The sequence below is a fragment of the Salmo salar genome, chromosome ssa18 (assembly GCF_905237065.1).
Source record: "Salmo salar chromosome ssa18, Ssal_v3.1, whole genome shotgun sequence".
Taxonomy (NCBI): Eukaryota; Metazoa; Chordata; class Actinopteri; order Salmoniformes; family Salmonidae; genus Salmo; species Salmo salar.
In genome coordinates this window covers 68,333,700-68,355,824 of record NC_059459.1, presented here as the reverse complement: position 1 = coordinate 68,355,824, position 22,125 = coordinate 68,333,700, and the positions used below count along the sequence as shown (strand labels likewise).

At 42.9% G+C, this 22,125-nt stretch overlaps 1 protein-coding gene across 1 annotated transcript in view; it reads left to right on the top strand.

Moving 5' to 3' along the window:
• Nucleotides 1-4,902: 4,902 nt before the first annotated feature.
• Nucleotides 4,903-22,125, top strand: part of LOC106577820 (cytosolic phospholipase A2 gamma-like) — a 35,362-nt gene continuing 18,139 nt past the window's right edge. The window contains exons 1-13 of the mRNA XM_045701423.1: nucleotides 4,903-5,018; nucleotides 5,491-5,546; nucleotides 9,736-9,843; nucleotides 10,136-10,278; nucleotides 10,475-10,670; nucleotides 10,887-10,986; nucleotides 11,087-11,227; nucleotides 11,320-11,397; nucleotides 15,560-15,601; nucleotides 19,291-19,458; nucleotides 19,561-19,719; nucleotides 21,404-21,484; nucleotides 21,770-21,853. Coding sequence (XP_045557379.1) covers nucleotides 5,502-5,546; nucleotides 9,736-9,843; nucleotides 10,136-10,278; nucleotides 10,475-10,670; nucleotides 10,887-10,986; nucleotides 11,087-11,227; nucleotides 11,320-11,397; nucleotides 15,560-15,601; nucleotides 19,291-19,458; nucleotides 19,561-19,719; nucleotides 21,404-21,484; nucleotides 21,770-21,853 — 1,345 coding nt within the window. The 5' untranslated portion in view covers nucleotides 4,903-5,018; nucleotides 5,491-5,501. The remainder of the gene's footprint in view (nucleotides 5,019-5,490; nucleotides 5,547-9,735; nucleotides 9,844-10,135; nucleotides 10,279-10,474; nucleotides 10,671-10,886; nucleotides 10,987-11,086; nucleotides 11,228-11,319; nucleotides 11,398-15,559; nucleotides 15,602-19,290; nucleotides 19,459-19,560; nucleotides 19,720-21,403; nucleotides 21,485-21,769; nucleotides 21,854-22,125) is intronic.

Below are 22,125 nucleotides of genomic sequence, written 5' to 3'. Positions count from 1 at the left end.
GACTGCCCTGTTCTGCCAGAGTGGCCGGACTGCCCTGTTCTGCCAGAGTGGCCGGACTGCCCTGTTCTGCCAGAGTGGCCGGACTGCCCTGTTCTGCCAGAGTGGCCGGACTGCCCTGTTCTGCCAGAGTGGCCGGACTGCCCTGTTCTGCCAGAGTGGCCGGACTGCCCTGTTCTGCCAGAGTGGCCGGACTGCCCTGTTCTGCCGGAGTGGCCGGACTGCCCTGTTCTGCCGGAGTGGCCGGACTGCCCTGTTCTGCCGGAGTGGCCGGACTGCCCTGTTCTGCCGGAGTGGCCGGACTGCCCTGTTCTGCCAGAGTGGCCGGACTGCCCGGTTCTGCCAGAGGTGCCCGCCTGCCCTGATCTGCCAGGGTGCCCGGCCTGTCAGGATCAGCCCGAGTGGTCCTCCTGCCCTCCGGCCCAGCCCGAGTGGTCCTCCTGCCCTCCGGCCCAGCCCGAGTGGTCCTCCTGCCCTCCGGCCCAGCCCGAGTGGCCCGCATGCCCTCCGGCCCAGCCCGAGTGGCCCGCATGCCCTCCGGCCCAGCCCGAGTGGCCCGCATGCCTTCCGGCCCAGCCCGAGTGGCCCGCATGCCTTCCGGCCCAGCCCGAGTGGCCCGCATGCCTTCCGGCCCAGCCCGAGTGGCCCGCATGCCTTGCGGCCCAGCCCGAGTGGCCCGCATGCCTTCCGGCCCAGCCCGAGTGGCCCGCATGCCTTCCGGCCCAGCCCGAGTGGCCCGCATGCCTTCCGGCCCAGCCCGAGTGGCCCGCATGCCTTCCGGCCCAGCCCGAGTGGCCCGCATGCCTTCCGGCCCAGCCCGAGTGGCCCGCATGCCCTCCGGCCCGGCCCGAGGGGCCCTCCTGCTCCCCGGCCCGGCCCGAGGGGCCCTCCTGTTCCCCGGCCCGGCCCGAGGGGCCCTCCTGCTCCCCGGCCCGGCCCGAGGGGCCCTCCTGCTCCCCGGCCCGGCCCGAGGGGCCCTCCTGCTCCCCGGCCCGGCCCGAGGGGCCCTCCTGCTCCCCGGCCCGGCCCGAGGGGCCCTCCTGCTCCCCGGCCCGGCCCGAGGGGCCCTCCTGCCCTCCGGCCCAGCCCGAGGGGCCCTCCTGCCCTCCGGCCCGGCTCGAGGGGTCCGTCTGCCTGGCGCAGCTATCGGCTCCACCGAAGTGGGCGACGCCGAGGGTGGAGCAGGGTCCACGTCCTGCACCGGAGCCACCTCCAGGATAGGTGGGTTGGGGAGGGAGGGTGTAGCACAGTGCCGTTGTTGACGGCAGCCACCCTCCCTTCCCTCCCTTATTGTTTAGGGGTTATTGTTTATGGGTTTTGTTGGGGATTTTGTTTGTTGGTGGTTTTTCGTTGTTAGGTGCATTCCGGGGTCTGCACCTTGAGGGGGGGGTACTGTCACGTCCTGACCAGCAGATGGAGCTGTTGTTGTAGTTTTGGGGTCAGGACGTGGCAGTCTTGTGTGTGTGATTGTTCTGTGTTGGTCTTGTGACTCCTGATCAGGAACAGCTGGGGATCGTTGTTCCTGATTGGGAGTCATATATGTAGGAGTATGTTTGTCACTTGGTTTTGTGGGTAGTTGTTTTTGCACTGCGTGTTGTGTGCCTGCAAAACTGTTCCTGTCTTATATATTGTTTGAATTGTTCAGTGGATGCTCTACTCCTTTATTTTAATTAAAGATGAGTATTCACATACCTGCTGCGCCTTGGTCCATTTTTACAGAAGACAGCCGTTACAATAACACTTGATTTGAATGATACATCTGTATTTCTTAAAAACGTTAATGTTCTGACAGATATGAGGAAACAAAGGTTTAATAAAAAGAGAGGTACCTGAATAAAATATATACTTAAACAGCTGTATCTCCTGATTGGTAGAATATATCTCTATCTGATTGCTCATTTGTAAAGCAGACAAGTAGACTAAGATATCATAAGCTCCAAGTATTAGTCTAATTTGTTGGGAAAGTGAACAAAACAGTGGGTGTTTCTAAAATAGGTTATTAAATCTTGGTCTACTTGTCTACCATTCAAATCTGAAATCAGAACAGAAATATCTACTGTCATTCAAGAGGTATCGCTGTTTTAGTAACCGCATCAGCTACTTTCATTAAGCTAACTTCCCACCGTTTATATAAATGGCATTGACCATTCAGAAATGTCAAATTATAGCACTTCCAGGGGTGAAAGTAAGGCAGTACGGTCCGGTATCGCATCCCGGCAAAATAAATAGTTGGGGTGCGCCATACCGATAAAACATGAGCCTATAATGAAAACAAAATGTCAAGACAACTGTAGGCTATTAAACCATTATAATTAACGCCAGTCAGACAATTGAACGAATGGACTTGAAAACTGGTGGTATAGCCTACGCTCCAACATGTGATTTTGTTCGACGACAACATTGACATTTTTTGAAGGCAGATATGAGCGGCTGAGATGTGTGCGGACAGCAGTGGATGCATAAATTCTGGCCTAATGACAATCACCAAATGTCATTAACTTTTTGATGTTTTGTGTAACAGATGTCTGTTCCCATTCACCACTGTTTGGAGGCTGTAAATACATATACTGTATGTTGGTAGTGGATGAACGTGCGCGGGTAGCCTAGTAAAGATGAATGTGTGTGGGTAGCCTAGTAAAGGAGACCTTTGAAGTGATTGTTTGACAAGTGCGAGCACACAGAGGTCCCATACCGGGAAGTAATTCATTCTACTTTCACCCCTGATCACTTCATAATTAAATGAGACAATTAGTAAACAATGAGACTTTTGACACACATAAATCAAGTCTTATTCGCATGTGCTCCAATGTTAACATTGTTGTTGGTGGCCCAGTCATTGAGGATATTCACAAATCACAAAGTAGCATGACAACATGACAAAAAACAGACACAGTATTTACATACCTGTCAGGGCAAATACTGTATATACTGTAGCAGCATCTAAGGTACAGTTGAAGTCGGAAGTTTACATTTACTAGGATTAAATGTCAGGAATTGTGAAAAACTGAGTTTAAATGCATTTGGCTAAGGTGCATGTAAACTTCCGACTTCAACAGTACCTTAAAGAATGCGAAATGTCAGAATAATAGTAGAGAGAATGATTTGTTTCAGCTTTTATTTCTTTCATCACATTCTCAGTGGGTCAGAAGTTTACATACACTCAATTAGTATTTGGTAGCATTGCCTTTAAATTGTTTAACTTGGGTCAAACATTTCGGGTAGCCTTCCACAAGCATCCCACAATAAATTGGGTGAATTTTGGCACATTCCTCCTGACAGAGCTGGTGTAACTGAGTCAGGTTTGTAGGCCTCCTTGCTCGCACACGCTTTTTCAGTTCTGCCCACAAATGTTCTATAGGATTGAGGTCAGGGCTTTGTGATGGCCACTCCAACACCTTGACTTTGTTGTCCTTAAGCCATTTTGCCACAACTTTGGAAGCATGCTTGGGGTCATTGTTCATTTGGAAGAACCATTTGCGACCAAGCTTTAACCTCCTGACTGATGTCTTGAGATGTTGCTTCAATATTTCCACACAATTGTCCCTCCCTCATGATGCCATCTATTTTGTGAAGTGCACCAGTCCGTCCTGCAGCAAAGCACCCCCACAACATGATGCTGCCACCCCCGTGCTTCACAGTTGGGATGTTGTTCTTCAGTTTGCAAACCTCCCCCTTTTTCCTCCAAACATAACGAGGTCATCATGGCCAAACAGTTTTATTTTTGTTTCATCAGACCAGAGGACGTTTCTCCAAAAAGTACAATCTTTGTCCCCATGTGCAGTTGCAAACCATAGTCTGGCTTTTTTATGACGGTTTGGAGCAGTGGCTTCTTCCTTGCTGAGCGGCCTTTCAGGTTATGTCGATAGAAGACTCGTTTTACTGTGGATATAGATACTTGTGTACCTGTTTCCTCCAGCATCTTCACAAGGTCCTTTGCTGTTGTTCTGGGATTGATTTGCACTTTTCGCACCAAAGTACATTCAAGTCTAGGAGAGAGAACGTGTCCCTTCCTGAGCGGTATGACGGCTGCGTGGTCCCATGGTGTTTATACTTGCATTCTATTGTTTGTACAGATGAAATGGTACTTTCAGGCATTTGGAAATTGCTCCCAAAGATGAACCAGACTTGTGGAGGTCTACAGTTTTTTTCTGAGGTCTTGGCTGATTTCTTTTGATTTTCCCATGATGACAAGCAAAGATGCACTGAGTTTGAAGGTAGACCTTGAAATACATCCATAGGTACACCTCCAATTGACTCAAATGATGTCAATTAGCCTATCAGAAGCTTCTAAAGCAATGACATTTTCTGGAATGTTCCAAACTGTTTAAAGGCACAGTCAACTTAGTGTATGTAAACTTCTGACCCACTGGAATTGTGATACAGTGAATTATAAGTGAAATAATCTGTCTGTAAACAATTGTTGGAAAAATTACTTGTGTCATGCACAAAGTACATGTGCTAACCGACTTGCCAAAACTATAGTTTGTTGACAAGAAATTTGTGGAGTGAAAAACGAGTTTTAATGACTCCAACCTAAGTGTATGTAAACTTCCGACTTCAACTGTACATCAGGAAGGCTGAGTGACACTGAGGATTGAGTGACGTTTAAAAAAAAAAAATGAAGTGACATGTTGGTACTAGCGAAAAAAAATGGTTATAGGTGTCGGTCTACTGGTTATGTTCAGTATAAGAAAATCATCCCCCAAAAATCCTACCACTCCAGTTCCACAAGGAAGTGTCACTAATTATGTGTTCCTGAGCAACAGTTAGGTGTCTCCTAGATATTATCCCAGTATCTGTCACTCCCAGAGTGTGTGTGTGTGTGTGTGTGTGTGTGTGTGTGTGTGTGTGTGTGTGTGTGTGTGTGTGTGTGTGTGTGTGTGTGTGTGTGTGTGTGTGTGTGTGTCTGGGCCTATATAAGATGACAGAGGATGGGACTAGAGTGTGGAGATCAAGAGGAGATCAACTGGAGGTGAAGATTAAGACTGGACTAGTCTGCTGTACTACACTATACATCTCTGGTAAGACTTCTCTGTCTATAAACTGCATGTAGCATTTGTGTGTTGTTTTACTATTTTATTGATTATATATATATATATATATATATATATATATATATATATATATATATATATATATATAAATAATCAAGAAATTGTATAATATCATATTGTTGTAAAGCCCTTTGTGACAATCTGTCTTTGTAAAAAGTGCTATATAAATTAATGGGATTGATTGTTGTGTAATAGAATGATGCAGGTGACCTTTATTCAAATCAGTCTAGAGTCTTTGGCTTCTAGTTTTGAAGTCACATTGATAGATGTGTTTAGGACATAGAAAATATATATTAGAGTGCCTTTGGGTTTCAACTGAGTACTATGTCCTTGAGTAATTGACTATCACAGTAATGTTATTAATTTATATAACATGTTATCAAGAGTTTTCTGACCCTTTGACATGGATAATAACAAAGGGATTGGTTTGTGTTTAAAGGATCTGTGTAAATGAATTCAACAAGAGCAATGTTGCAACCAAAAGATACTCTTAAGGTAAGAAACTCATCTTCACAATATAGAATAGGACATTTGTCTGAAAGAAACTCCACAATACTATAAAAATACCTTCTTATTGAAATGGTATGCTACTGCATAGTGGATATCGCTAAAATATATATTGAATAAAGCCCTTTTCTGTTGCTGTCAATATGAAGTTCACCAAATTGTATCACAATGAAAGGAAGCTTACTTCATTATGTTTATGTACAGTACCAGTCAAAAGTTTGGACACACCTACACATTCCAGGGTTTTTCTTTATTTTTCCTATTTTCTACATTGTAGAATAATAGTGAAGACATCAAAACTATGAAATAACACATATGGAATCATGTAGTAACTAAAAAAGTCTTAAACAAATCAAAATATATTTTATATTTAAGATTCTTCAAAGTAGCCACCCTTTACTTTGATGACAGTGTTGTGTCTTTGGCTATGCAGGATTAAGTGATATGACATGCTATTCTATAAAATAATTTCTCTGTAATTAATATTACCTGATTAAGCTAATCAGATAGATAATTATCTAGAAAGTCAGGGCACCATGAAAGAATGTTTATAGTGCTGTTATCTCCTGAATAAACTCTTAAAGACCTAGTAATCTTTTACATCAGTAGCAGTCAATATTTAATTGTCACCTTGTTTAGTCTCATCTGAAAGTGGTAAATTCTTGGTTATCTTCACGAACCCTGGCTAACAAGTTGAACCAGCAATACAAAATTGGGTTTAATTATTTATTTACTAAATGCCTAAGTAATCACACAGAATTACATATACCGAATGGAACATACATTGATTACAAATTATGTCATAAAGAAAACGTCCCTGGTGGACGGAGCCGACATGATGGCTGGTTACACAAATGAAAGGGGGTTGGGTTTGAGTGAAAGAGCGGGAAGACTGAGTAACAAAGGGAGAAGCTATGCTATCGTAAATACAGTATCTTATGCATTGTAAATGACCACCCATTTGAAAAAGGAGAATACAATAAATATTTACTCTCAGCTGCGCTTCGGTAGATTGGTCATCGATGGAAGGCCGGTTTGTCCTTTATGGATCTCTGAAGAATGTTTAGTGGTGAACTGGAGCGTGGTAGACTGGTTACTCTGTCCGTCCTCTCCTAGCCCACGTTTAGCGACTGCTGCTAACTCCAATGGCTAGGAGGTATCACTTCTGGAGTGAATAAGAGTTCAAAGTTCATACCATTTACATTTATATTTACGTCATTTAGCAGACGCTCTTATCCAGAGCGACTTACAAATTGGTGCATTCACCTTATGATATCCAGTGGAACAACCACTTTACAATAGTACATCTATATCTTTTTTACTATATCCTATTCCACGTATTCCTTAAAGAGGTGGGGTTTCAGGTGTCTACGGAAGGTGGTGATTGACTCCGCTGTCCTGGCGTCGTGAGGGGAGCTTGTTGCACCATTGGGGTGCCAGAGCAGCGAACAGTTTTGACTGGGCTGAGCGAGAACTATGCTTCCGCAGAGGTAGGGGGGCCAGCAGGCCAGAGGTGGATGAACGCAGTGCCCTTGTTTGGGTGTAGGGCCTGATCAGAGCCTGAAGGTACGGAGGTGCCGTTCCCCTCACAGCTCCGTAGGCAAGCACCATGGTCTTGTAGCAGATGCGAGCTTCAACTGGAAGCCAGTGGAGTGTGCAGAGGAGCGGGGTGACGTGAGAGAACTTGGGAAGGTTGAACACCAGACGGGCTGCGGCGTTCTGAATGAGTTGTAGGGGTTTAATGGCACAGGCAGGGAGCCCCGCCAACAGCGAGTTGCAGTAATCCAGACGGGAGATGACAAGTGCCTGGATTAGGACCTGCGCCGCTTCCTGTGTTGCCATACCAAGTTGCCATACTTTTAACTCATGCTATATTCTGGCTGATATAGTCGAAATTCATCCTTTCGGCGTGTATATCGTCATCTTCACGTTAAAATTCGATGCTAATTTCATTAGGTTATTATCTGAGCCATTTCAACGTGGGGACCGTCGTCCTCGGAACAGGAAGTTACATTTTCGTCAAGAGCTTTATATAGGAGGTGAGAGAAGGGCGTGTTTCATAGTTTATAACCAATGTCTCTTCACTTGGGCGGGGCCACTGAGTTGAGCATAGTTCACTCATGAAAACCCAATTCTCTCATTTGGAAGCTAAAATTACATTTCATCTTTTCACAAATAGTTTCATATTTAAACATTTAAATTGCACAACAATTCCATGTGAATCTGATAACTATAATGTGTAGACTTTCCAAGATACTAATGATAGGATGACATAAACTGTAAGAATGTCTCAGATGCCAACTGATCTGACATCATATTCATTAAGTACCAACGCATATTTTCAACTGGTTGGATTACCGAAATATGGTTCCATTTCCCACCTTTTGATGTCCCCAGAATCTCTATGTTAACCAAGGGATTTTCAATAGTCACATCAGTAGAGTAGAGAGGAAAAAGGGGAAAGGTATTTATGGGAGTCATAAACCTACCCCCCCCTCCCCCCCAGGGCAACGTCATGACAACAGCTTCATACACTCTTGGCATTCTCTCAACCAGCTTCATGAGGTAATAACCTGAAATGAATTTCAATTAACAGTGTGTCTTGTTAAAAGTTCATTTGTGGAATTTCTTTCCTTCTTAATGCATTTGAGCCAATCAGTTGTGTTGTGAGAAGGTAGGGGTGGTATACAGAAGATAGCCCTATTTGGTCAAAGACCAAGTCCATATTATGCCAAGAACAGCTCAAATAAGCAAAGAGAAATGACAGTCCATCATTACTTTAAGACATGAAGGTCAGTCAATCCGGAAAATGTCAAGAACTTTGAAAGTTTCTTCAAGTGCAGTCGCAAAAAATCATCAAGCGCAATGATGAAACTGGCTCTCATAAGGACTGCCACAGGAAAGGAAGACCCAGAGTTACCTCTGCTGCAGAGGATAAGTTCCTTAGAGTTAACTGCGCCTCAGATTGCAGCCCAAATAAATGCTTCACGGAGTTCAAGGAACAGACACATCTCAACATCAACTGTTCAGAGGAGACTGCGTGATTCAGGCCTTCATGGTAGAATTACTGCAAAGAAGCCACTACTAAAGGACACCAATAAGAAGATGAGACTTGTTTGGGCCAAGAAACACAAGCAATGGACATTAGACCAGTAGAAATCTGTCCTTTGGTTTGATGAGGATGGTTCCAAACTCAGTGTCTTTGTGAGACGCAGAGTCGGGGAACAGATGATCTCCGCATGTGTGGTTCCCACCGTGAAGCATGGAGGAGGAGTTGTGATTGTGTGGGGGTGCTTTCCTGGTGACACTGTCTGTGATGTATTTAGAATTCAAGACACACTTAACAAGCATGGCTACCACAGCATTCTGCAGCGATACGCCATCCCATCTGGTTTGGGCTGAGTGGGACAATCATTTGTTTTCAACAGGACAATGACACAACACACCTCCAGGTGTGTAATGGCTATTTGACCAAGAAGGAGAGTGATGGAGTGCTGCATCAGATAACCGGGCCTCCACAATCACCCGACCTCAACCCACTCGAGATGGTTTGGGATGAGTTGGACCGCAGAGTGAAGGAAAAGCAGCCAATAAGTGTTCAGCATATGTGGGAACTCCTTCAAGACTGTTGGAAAAACATTCCAGGTGAAGTTGGTTGAGAGAATGCCAAGAGTGTGCAAAGCTGTCATCAAGCCAAAGGGTGGCTACCTTGAAGAACCTAAAGTATAATTTGATTTGTTTAACACTTTTTTGGTAACTACATGATTCCATATGTGTTATTTCATAGTTTTGATGTCTTCACTATTATTCTACAATGTAGAAAATAGTACAAAAAAATAGTACAAACCCTTGAATGAGTAGGTGTGTCCAAACTTTTGACTGGCACTGTATACTGTACTCATAAGAAACTCAGAATATGAGGATGACATTAGTCTGCAACATACCACACTGTACAGTAATACATAGCTATGAATATGCATCCAGAATTAAGGAATAAAATCTACTTTTCTGACAAAGTAAGAGTATAAACTGTCAGAATTATGTTTAATTATCTTAAAATAACTTTCAATTGAAATGCCATGTTACTTTATAAATGTTATGGCTCAATTAAAACAAACTGTATCATTATGAAATAATATCCTGTACAGTTTTTTCCGTCTCTCGTTCATTCTGTCAGACTGTGCGTCTGTCTCACTCCATCAATGATGAAGAGATAAAATACGTGACGTTGAGGAAGACTCTGATTAAGAAGTGGCTGAAAGATCAGGGTATCAATTGTGAACTGGTGGGTAGTCCTGTCTTCTCTATCGATCACTCTCTCTGGTACACATGGTCTTTCTCTAACTCCTGTCTCCACAGCCAGCTACATATGGAGCCCCCTCCCCACTCCCATGTCTCCAGCTGCCTGCTATTAGCCCCCCCCCCCATCATCCATATATAACGCACTGTATGATGGGACACTGATGTGAAATCCTTTAGATTTGATCTCTCTCGGTCTCACTCTCTCTGTCTGTCTGTCTGTCTTTCGTTCTCTCTATATCTCTCTCTTTCCTCCCCTCTCTCTCCCCATTTCTCAGGAGGATGTTCCTAACATAGCGTTGCTGGGGTCAGGTGGAGGAGAGAGGGCAGCAGTGGGCATGCTGGGATCTCTGCATCAACTGGCACAGGACAACCTGCTGGGCAGCCTCCTCTACATGTGTGGGGTGTCAGGCACCACCTGGTACACACCCACACACACACACACACACACACACACACACACACACACACACACACACACACACACACACACACACACACACACACACACACAATTATTCTTAGCAGGAAAGTTAATTTTGAATGTGCTGAAACAAATGAGGCATCTCTCTCTCACACCCTCTTACTCACTCACCCACTCACTGACACACACACAGGTGCATGTCATCTCTGTACAGCAATCCAGCCTTGTCGTTGAGTGAGCGTTGTGATGAGGTGATAAAGAAGCTGAAGGATTCTACGGTGGACTGGAGCAAAGCTGTGGAGTGGCTGAAATTGAGGAAAGAACAAAACCAGGACTTCAACCTCACTGACTTCTGGGGCGCCTTCATTGCCTGCTATTTCATGAAAGAGGTCAGTGTATGGTTGTGTGTGTGTTTGTGTGTGTGTCTATCTGTCTGTTTGCCAGTGTGTGTGTGTGTGTGTGTGTGTGTCTGCCTCTGTATCCCCCCATCATCTCTTCACCACCGTTGTTCTCTCTTGCCCCCCTCCCACCATCTTTCCCTGCCTCTCCACCCCCCCATCTCTCCACTCCCCATCTCTTCCCCATTGTTCTCTCTCCTGTATCAGATGCACACTCGCTGTCTCTCTGAAGATACTAACATCACCAAACCCTACCCCATCTACAGCGCCATAGAACTGGACTGCCACAGACAGGATGACACTAAAGGTGACTTATGCAGGGTTCATGCAAACTTGGAAATTCAGAACTTTCCGAATCAGACAAAGCCAATGAGTGTACATTTCTGTAATTTACCAACTTTCTGTAGGGGTGTGGTTTGAGATGACCCCCTACGAGAGCGGCTTCTCCGGATTGGGCGCTTTTGTCCCCACTTCCTGTCTTGGGAGCCAGTTTGAAGGCGGGACTCTGAGAGAGAAGAGGAAGGAAATGGACATGGTTCTGCTGCAAGGTGGAGAACGCATAGACACACATGCAAACGTGCACACACACTCACACACACACACATCAATTTATTGTTGTTTGTTTGTTGTTGCTGGGCAGGTATCTGTGGGAGTTCCTTTGCAGACAGGCAGGTGAACAATGCTTATGTGGTAAAAAAGATCTGGAGCTTATTTGGAGGTAAGCTACAGTACAGCATGCTAGTTAGCCTGCAACCCAGGAACAGACACAGTACAGACACACAAAGAAACAACAACAACGAAGAGAATCACCTTCAATCAAAAAGAAACACAAAAAAATGTAAAACAATACTCCAAAACACTACTAGACCATAAACTACAGGACACTACCAGACCATAAACTACAGGACAATACTTGACCATAAACTACAGGACAATACTAGACCATAAACTACAGGACACTACTAGACCATAAACTACAGGACACTACTAGACCATAAACTACAGGACAATACTAGACCATAAACTACAGGACACTACCAGACCATAAACTACAGGACAATACTAGACCATAAACTACAGGACAATACTAGACCATAAACTACAGGACAATACTAGACCATAAACTACAGGACACTACTAGACCATAAACTACAGGACACTACTAGACCATAAACTACAGGACACTACTAGACCATAAACTACAGGACAATACTAGACCATAAACTACAGGACAATACTAGACCATAAACTACAGGACAATACTAGACCATAAACTACAGGACACTACTAGACCATAAACTACAGGACACTACTAGACCATAAACTACAGGACACTACTAGACCATAAACTACAGGACAATACTAGACCATAAACTACAGGACAATACTAGACCATAAACTACAGGACACTACCAGACCATAAACTACAGGACAATACTAGACCATAAACTACAGGACAATACTAGACCATAAACTACAGGACAATACTAGACCATAAACTACAGGACACTACTAGACCATAAACTACAGGACACTACTAGACCATAAACTACAGGACAATACTAGACCATAAACTACAGGACAATACTAGACCATAAACTACAGGACACTACCAGACCATAAACTACAGGACACTACTAGACCATAAACTACAGGACACTACTAGACCATAAACTACAGGACACTACTAGACCATAAACTACAGGACACTACTAGACCATAAACTACAGGACAATACTAGACCATAAACTACAGGACAATACTAGACCATAAACTACAGGACACTACTAGACCATAAACTACAGGACACTACTAGACCATAAACTACAGGACTCTACTAGACCATAAACTACAGGACACTACTAGACCATAAACTACAGGACAATACTAGACCATAAACTACAGGACATTACTAGACCATAAACTACAGGACACTACTAGACACTACTTTGGGGCAGGTAGCCTAGTGATTAGAGTGTTGGACTTGAAACAAAAAGGTTGCAAGATCAAATCCCCGAGCTGACAAGGTCATTTTTTATTTTATTTTTCCGTTATTTTACCAGGTAAGTTCACTGTGAACACGTTATCATTTACAGCAACGACCTGGGGAATAGTTACAGAGGAGAGGAGGGGGATGAATGAACCCATTGTAAGTTAACCCGCTGTTCCTAGGCTGTCATTGAAAATGAGAATTTGTTCTTAACTGACTTGCCTAGTTAAATAAAGGACAATACTTAAGTGATAATGCCAGTGAAGCCGGTGTTTGAGGATATTTTGGCACGGGAGTTGTTAGGTTCGAGACAAAGCCGAGGTCAGCAAACTGTGCCAATATATCCTCCAAATACCGGCTTCGAGGGCATAATCACTTTTATACAATGGGGTAGCTACATATTCAAATAATGATTGACATATTTTTATTAAAAACATTATTTTGATATATTTATTAATACTATTTCATCCTTCCACAAGATATAGTCGCAACACAAATCTAGGGTTGCTACCCAAGCCGGCCGGCCGGTTAAGTTGTTAGAGACGCGACCCAGCCGTTCAGTCTTTTTGTTCTTTATCTATGGACGCGACCCAGTCGTTTGTTCTAAATGATCTTTTGCCATATTGGCTGTGATCAGCATTAATTTTGCAGATAGATTATAGCTTCCATCAATGTAAATGTCTTCATCACTTCCAAACTCCCATATATTTTTTTGCAAATATATATACACACATACAGTTGAAGTCGGAAGTTTACATACACTTAGGTTGGAGTCATAAACTCCTTTTTCAACCACTCCTTTGGCAAGTTGGCTAAGACATCTACTTTCTGCATTACACAAGTAATTTTTCCAACAACTGTTTATAGACAGATTATTTGACTTATAATTCACTGTATCACAATTCCAGTGGGTCAGAAGTTTACATACACTAAGTTGACTGTGCCTTTAAACAGCTTGGAAAATTCCAGAAAATTATGTCATGGTTTAGAAACTTCTGATAGGCTAATTGACATAATTTGAGTCAATTGGAAGTGTGGATGTATTTCAAGGCCTACCTTCAAACTCATTGCCTCTTAGCTTGACATAATGGGAAAATCAAAAGAAATCAGCCAAGACCTCAGAATTTTTTTTGTAGACATCCACAAGTCTGGTTCATCCTGGGGAGCAATTTCCGAACACCTGAAGGTACCACGTTAATCTGTACAAACAATAATACGCAGTATAAACACCATGGGACCACGCAGCCGTCATACCGCTCAGGAAGGAGACACGTTCTCTCTCCTAGAGATGAACGTACTTTGGTGCGAAAAGTGCAAATCAATCCCAGAACAACAGCAAAGGACCTTGTGAAGATGCTGAAGGAAACAAGTACAAAAGTATCCATATCCACAGTAAAACGAGTCCTATATCGACATAACCTGAAAGGCTGCTCAGCAAGGAAGAAGCCACTGCTCCAAAACCACCATCAAAAAGCCAGACTATGGTTTGCAACTGCACATGGGGGCAAAGATCATACTTTTTGGAGAAATGTCCTCTGGTCTGATGAAACAAAAATAAAACTGTTTGGCCATAACGACCATCGTTATGTTTGGAGGAAAAAAGGGGGAGGCTTGTTAGCCGAAAAACACCATCCCAACCGTGACGCACAGGGGTGGCAGCATCATGTTGTGGGGGTGCTTTGCTGCAGGAGGGACTGGTGCACTTCACAAAATAGATGGCATGAGGGAGGAAAATTATGTGGATATATTGAGCAACATCTCAAGACATCAGTCAGGAAGTTAAAGCTTGGTCGCAAATGGGTCTTCCAAATGAACAATGACCCCAAACATACTTCCAAAGTTGTGGCATAATGGCTTAAGGACAACAAAGTCAAGGTATTGGAGTGGCCATGACAAAGCCCTGACCTCAATCCCATCGAAAATTTGTGGGCAGAACTGAAAAAGCGTGTGCGAGCAAGGAGGCCTACAAACCTGACTCAGTTACACCAGCTCTGTCAGGAGGAATGGGCTAAAATTCACCCAACTTATTGTGGGAAGCTTGTGGAAGGCTACCCGACATGTTTGACCCAAGTTAAACAATTTAAAGGGAATGCTACCAAATACTAATTGAGTGTATGTACACTTCTGACCCACTGGGAATGTGATGAAATAAATAAAAGCTGAAATAAGTAATTCTCTCTACTATTATTCTGACATTTCACATTCTTAAAATAAAGTGGTGATCCTAACTGACCTAAAACAGGGCATTTTTACTAGGATTAAATGTCAGGAATTGTGAAAAACTGAGTTTAAATGTATTTGGCTAAGGTGTATGTAAACTTCCGACTTCAACTGTACCTTTAAAAAAATATAGAAATGTCCTTTATTACTCTTCAACCCTACCACCCCTCCCCCAATTGGAGCAAACTAGTGAACAACCATTCTTAGGCCTGTATTTCCAGTTTATACATACTATATACATTTTATGGACACAGTCTTTTTACAATAGTTATATATACATATATGTTACTCCTGTCCCTCCTCTACTCCCAACCTCTTCCATCTATTTCTGATGTCCATCCGGTTTGATTTCCATTCGCCATATCTTTCAAATTGTGCTTTTTCAAAAAAGTTCTTAACCTGTATACATTTTACGGGCACAGTATGTTTTACATTAGTTATCTTGTTGTTATTAGTCCCAACCTTCAGCTCCATTTAACCCCTTCCACCTATCTCTTAACACCATCCATATTGGATTTCTATTTGCCATATATTTTTCTACTGTGCTATGATCTTTCACAAAAGTTCTGAACCTTTCTATTCTCATTGTTTTTACAGATTGTAAATTGAAAATAAACATTTTTGCTAAAAGTATTATTATATTATTGATCAATTGACTATGACTTTTCAGATCCCCCAGTACTGTCATCTGCAGGGTCAGGGTCAGGTCCAGGTAAATATTGCAATTCTTCAGCTATTCCTGGGCTTATGGCCGTATGGACAGTACCAAAACAAATGATCTAATGATTCCTCCTCTTCACAGCAACATCTGCAGTGCTGGGAAGGTTGTATCCCCCATATAAATAACATTCTATTGGTTGCAAGAATTTGTATAATAATTGAAATTGAAAAGTTTTGAATCCGGCGTCATTTTGCGTATCAGTTCAAAAACCATGTGCCATGGAATCGGTACGTCAGAAATCTCTTCCCAACTATTTTGCAATCTATATGGCACGGCTGTCAATTTTTTGGTCCTTAAATTAAACTGGTATACTTTTTTATTTATCACAATTTTCTTTAACCAATTATGGGTTCCTGAGTGGCGCAGCGGTCCAAGGCACTGCATCTCAGTGCTAGAGGAGACACTATAGACTCTGGTTCGATTCCATGATGTATCCCAATCAGGCCGTGATTGGGAGTTTCATAGGGCGGCACAGAATTGGCCCAGCATCGTCTGGGTTTGGCTGTCATTGTGAATAAGAATTTGTTCTTAACTAACTTGCCTAGTTAAATACAGTTTAAAAAAAGTTCCTTCTATTTTTGCGGTAACGCTGCAATTAGTTGGTTGTAATTTTGGGTAGAGCAGACATTTCCATATGTTTTGTTAGCTGCATGTATGACATCACTCCACTCGTATTGATGATATCATCTACAAAGATGATACTTTATTTTTTTTAATCAATTAGTATATTTCAGTTTAACCACCTTATCTGGTGTATTATTTGTTTTGTCTTTTCTGGTGGATTTAAACATTACATTTAAATTGCAACCAACCAAGATTATTGTTATAATCTCCACCTGGCACAGCCAGAAGGGGACTGGCCACCCCTCAGAGCCTGGTTCCTCTCTAGGTTTCTTCCTGGGTTTCTTCCTTTCTAGGGAGTTCTTCCTAGTCACCGTGGATCTACATCTGCATTGCTTGCTGTTTGGGGTTTTAGGCTCGGTTTCTGTACAGCACTTTGTGACATTGGCTGATGTAAAAAGGGCTTTATATATACATTTGATTGATTGTATATAGACTGTAAACTCTCCTTCCAGACTCATATCAAACATCTCCAATCCAAAATCAAATCTAGAATCGGCTTTCTATTTCGCAGCAAAGCCTCCTTCACTCACGCCGCCAAACTTGCCCTAGTAAAACTGACTATCCTACTGATCCTCGACTTCGGCGATGTCATCTACAAAATAGCTTCCAATACTCTACTTAGCCAATTGGATGCAGTCTATCACAGTGCCATCCGTCTTGTTACCAAAGCCGCATATACCACCCACCACTGCGACCTGTATGCTCTAGTCGGCTGGCCCTCGCTACATATTCGTCGCCAGACCCACTGGCTCCAGGTCATCTATAAGTCTATGCTAGGTAAAGCTCCGCCTTATCTCAGCTCACTGGTCACGATAACAACACCCACCCGTAGCACGCACTCCAGCAGGTATATCTCACTGGTAATCCCCAAAGCCAACACCTCATTTGGCCGCCTTTCCTTCCAGTTCTCTGCTGCCAGTGACTGGAACCAATTGCAAAAATGGCTGAAGCTGGAGACACATTTCCCTCACTAACTTTAAACATCAGCTATCTGAGCAGCTAACCGATCGCTGCAGCTGTACACAGTCCATCTGTAAATAGCCCACCCAATCTACCTACCTTATCCCCATATTGTTTTATTTACTTTGCTGCTCTTTTGCACACCAGTATCACTACTTACACACCTTCATCTGCTCATCATCATCTGCTCATCTATCACTGCAGTGTTAATCTGCTAAATTGTAATTACTCTGCTACTATGGCCTATTTATTGCCTATTTATTGCCTTACCTCCTCATGCCATTTGCACACACTGTACACTTGTGTGTAACTCTGTGTTGTTGTTTCTGTCGCACAGCTTTGCATTATCTTGGTCAGGTCGCTGTTGTAAATGAGAACTTGTTCTCAACTAGCTTACCTAGTTAAATAAAGGTGAAATAAAAAAATAAAAAATAGATTGAAAAATAGCAATATTTTCAAATAACTGAAAGTGAGAGGTTAATCTGAATAAAGGGAAAAAGGCCTTTTTTTTAATATAGGGTGAGACATTCTTACTAATTTGCTAGAGAACCAGTTTGGTTTTAAGTATAACTTTTGTATGACTGAAGCCTTTAGTGCGAGGTCTAATGCTTTAATATTTAATCACTTCTGCCCTCCAAATTCATATTCATTATATAAATAGACCTGTTTAATTTTGTCTGGCTTGCCGTTCCAAATAAAATTCTATATTTTTTTCTCATATAATTTCAAAACTGTTGGCTAGGTGTAGGCAAAACCATAAGCAAATAGGTAAACTGGGATATGACTAAAGAGTTAATCAGGGTGGTTTTTCCACAAATAGAAAGGTATTTACCTTTCCATGGTAGCAAGATCTTATCTATTTTTGCTAACTTTCTATTAAAATGATTGGAATGAGATAATTTCTTTCTTTCGGGATATTTATACAGAGTATATCCACATCACCGTCAGACCATTTTATTGGTAAACTACATGGTAATGTAAAACTAGTATATTTTAGTGATCCAATACGTAATATAGTACAGTTATCACAATTTGGTTGTAATCCAGAGAGGTTAGAAAAATTATCTAGATCCTCTATGAGGCTGTGGAGGGACCCAAGTTTTGGACGTTCTTATCCCTTGCTTGCTAGCTAGCCAACTACGGCTAATTACAGTCATGGCAAAAAGACAGAATAACAGCAATGTAGCCGCATTTGGATTTGTTTAATTAAGCTGTTTTCTAGTGACATTATTTGCGTACATCCATAACAGTGGGCTAATGAGGCGTGATTTCGCATGGCATAGAAATTTGTTCACTTGTCAAGGCCACTGTTGTTCAGAGGAGCTATCCAACAAGACAGCTAACAAAATCACTTCATACTGAAGCTGAAAAGACTGCAAACTAGTTGCACTTTGTTTCGTTTGACCTGTTTTCAATTGATATTTCATTGTATACTCGTTCATTACTATGGGGCAGCTGGAGATCGAATTGGTAAATTGAAACAATGTTGCAAATGTCAGAGATAGACAGCAATGTTTATACAAATCTCTGCTGTTGAAAACTAAATGTTAGTCTAAATTAAATGTGAGATTATGTCAACATGCTTTTTATAGTAGAGATCAAGTTTATAAATTGCCTGGCTGGGCTGATGAGACAGTGGATTGCGTAGCCAGATGGAACAGAGTAAATAGCTATTTTAATGTCATAGATTTAGCCGTGGAATCGACACCGGCTGGAAACTGGTTTTAACCAATCAGCGTTCAGGATTAGACCCACCTGTTGTATAATAGACAATAAACTACAGGACAATAGCAGACAAACTACAGGGCAATACTAGACATTATTCAACGGGTGGGTCTAATCCTGAATGCTGATTAGTTAAAACCGCATTCCAGCCGGTGTGGGGAGGTAAATTGACCAGAGGAGGCTGGTGGAAGGGGCTATAGAAGGTCAGGCTCATTGTAATGGCTGGAATGGAATAGGCCAAGAGGACATCCTCAAGGTCCGAGGGCGACACATGAGTTTTACATGTCTCAGGCAGGGTTACCTCATCATGAGAGGAGGTTGTGTTCCCAAATCACCTCTTCTACACGTGACCAACCTGTTCTGTTCTGCAGGGCACGAGAGCATGAGGTTGGAGTTTGAGAGTACAGGGAAGGTAGAGGTGCGTGAGTGTGTGCCCTCCCAAGTGGTGAGGTGTGTGTCTGTGCTGATCAAGTACGCTGAGGACCCAGATCCACTGAAGACAAGGGAAGTCATCACCACACTGGGACAGCTACTGAATGGTGAGACACACACATACACATACACACACACACACACACACACACACACACACACACACACACACACACACACATCATGAACTATGTGCATAATGACTTTAGGTCTTGTGAGCAGTAAGGGCGAGATGCTGTGGAACATGGACTCTGAGAGGTGGAAGAGAACCAGCCTGGAGGAGAGAAAGAAGTTCATAGAGACAGTCAGTCTGGAGCTCATCCTCACCTCAGACAGCTGGGCAAAAGACTGGAAGGACAAACGCTACGGTAACAATGGCATAATATTGCTCCAACACCAGGTTAAACCATTTGACTACAGCCTGCACTCTGAGATAAAAAGGGTTATTGGCTGTCCATGTGGGAGAACACTTTGAACAACCTTTATGGGTTCCATGTACTGTTGAACCCCATTAAGTTCCATTCATAACCTTCTGTGTAAAAGGCTCTATATGGAACTTAAAAGGGTTCAATATGAAACCCAAACGGGTTATCAAAGGGTTCTCCCACGGCGACAGCCAAAGAACCCTTTATAGGTAGGTAACACTATGTAGTACTTTTATTCTTAGAGGCATTAGACCCTGCACCTGCCATGGTAACACTATGTAGTACTTTTATTCTTAGAGGCATTAGACCCTGCACCTGCCATGGTAACACTATGTAGTACTTTTATTCTTAGAGGCATTAGACCCTGCACCTGCTCAGGTAACACTATGTAGTACTTTTATTCTTAGAGGCATTAGACCCTGCACCTGCCATGGTAACACTATGTAGTACTTTTATTCTTAGAGGCATTAGACCCTGCACCTGCTCAGGTAACACTATGTAGTACTTTTATTCTTAGAGGCATTAGACCCTGCACCTGCTCAGGTAACACTAGCTTCCACAGTACCACTTCTATTACCTGACTTTGGCTTCATGACTCAAGACCCTGTTAGTTCACTGAGCTGATGCCTTGGAGCTGAGTTTTTTACAGAAGGTTTGGGGACCTGGATGTAAAATGCAGTATGGTTATGTGGTAATATGGTCTTAGTGTAAGAGGGTTTATGGTACTAGGTAGTTATAAACAGTGGACATCTGTATCTAGTACAGCTCCAGTAGGGGAGGCTGGTGGAGGGAGAACTCAGAGGACGGCTTATTGTAATGCTTGGTAATGGCATCATGAACGGTATCAAACACATATCAAACACGTGTTTGGTACGATTTCTCAATCCGTTTCATCCATTACAATAAACCCATGCTCCGATTTCTCCCGCCACCAGCCCCCTGTGGTTCAGCATCATGTCCAGCCACCCAGTCACTTATAGGATACGTGTTCCTGCTGTACATGATAGTGGTTACTGGCTAAGTGTGTGTGCACGCACGTATCAGACAATAACAAGAGGGATACATATGGAAGATTGGCCTGTCAGGTGTTAGATTAGGGTTGGTGAGTGGGAGTACAACAATGACTTAAATCTTGAAGATTGGCCTGTCAGGTGTTAGATTGGGGTTGGTGAGAGGTAGTACAACAATGACTTGAATCCTGAAGATTAGCCTGTCAGGTGTTAGATTGGGGTTGGTGAGTGGTAGTACAACAATGACTTGAATCCTGAACGTCAGGAGTTCAAATCAGTTTCGGGTCAATTTTGACAAAAGTCCTTTAAGTGTTTTTGTTTGCTAATTCTTGTTGCTAATGCACATTTTTGATAGTACCTTCCATTGACAACTTACCCAAGCCACTCCAAGTTAATGCCTAATCCTAACCACTCAAAGTTAAGGCCTAACCTTAACTAGTGATGTTATGTTTGATACTGGAGCTCTGAGGCATGTGTCGACGTCTCTAAGCAGCTAACTTTGAACCATTGTGCCAATGTGTGTATTACTTTATCAAAAGTATGAAATCAATGACGTACGAAGCTTCATTTTTATCATGAGCTTTTTCAAACTGTGTGTTACATGTGTTACATGCCAGACCATGCAAATGAAGGGATGTCCGCGGAGTTGAGGAACACAACGGACAAAATGTCATTTACAATCTCCCAGTTCCCCGATGGTAAAGTTTTTTTTTCATTAAATCAAATCAAACTTTATTTGCCACATGCGCCGAATACAACACGTGTAGACTTTCCCGTTAAATGCTTACTTACAAGCCACTAACCAACAATGCAGTTCAAGAAAAAACTTACCTTTACCTTTCTATTACCTTTCTATCCAGTATGTGTGTGTGTACTCCAGTAAAGGAAGGATATAGAACAGACTGTATACTCTCTCCATCACTGAGATTATTTTTGACCAGTTGATATGAATTATTTTAAATTGGTGTGTGTGTCTCCCCAAGGGTTGTGGATTGTAAAGAACATTTTCCCTTTGGTCCAAACATGGGAATGGGGAACCACGTCCAACTTCCTCTTCAAGTTCCAAAGTACAGTAACATCAGACCTCTTCCTAACATGATAACATAACTAGTATCAGTCATCAGGATCTGATGTTTCCCTTCAAAATATCTACTTTCTTGGTTGGTTCTCTTTCTCTCTCTACCCCCCCTCTCTACTCCTCTCTCTTCTCGCTCCCCCTATCTCTCTAATCCCCCCATTTCTCTCTACCCCCTCACACTCTCTCCCCCCTTGCTCTCTCTACCCCCTCACTGTCTGTCTCTCTACCCCCCTCTCTACGCTCCCTCTCTGTCTACCCCTC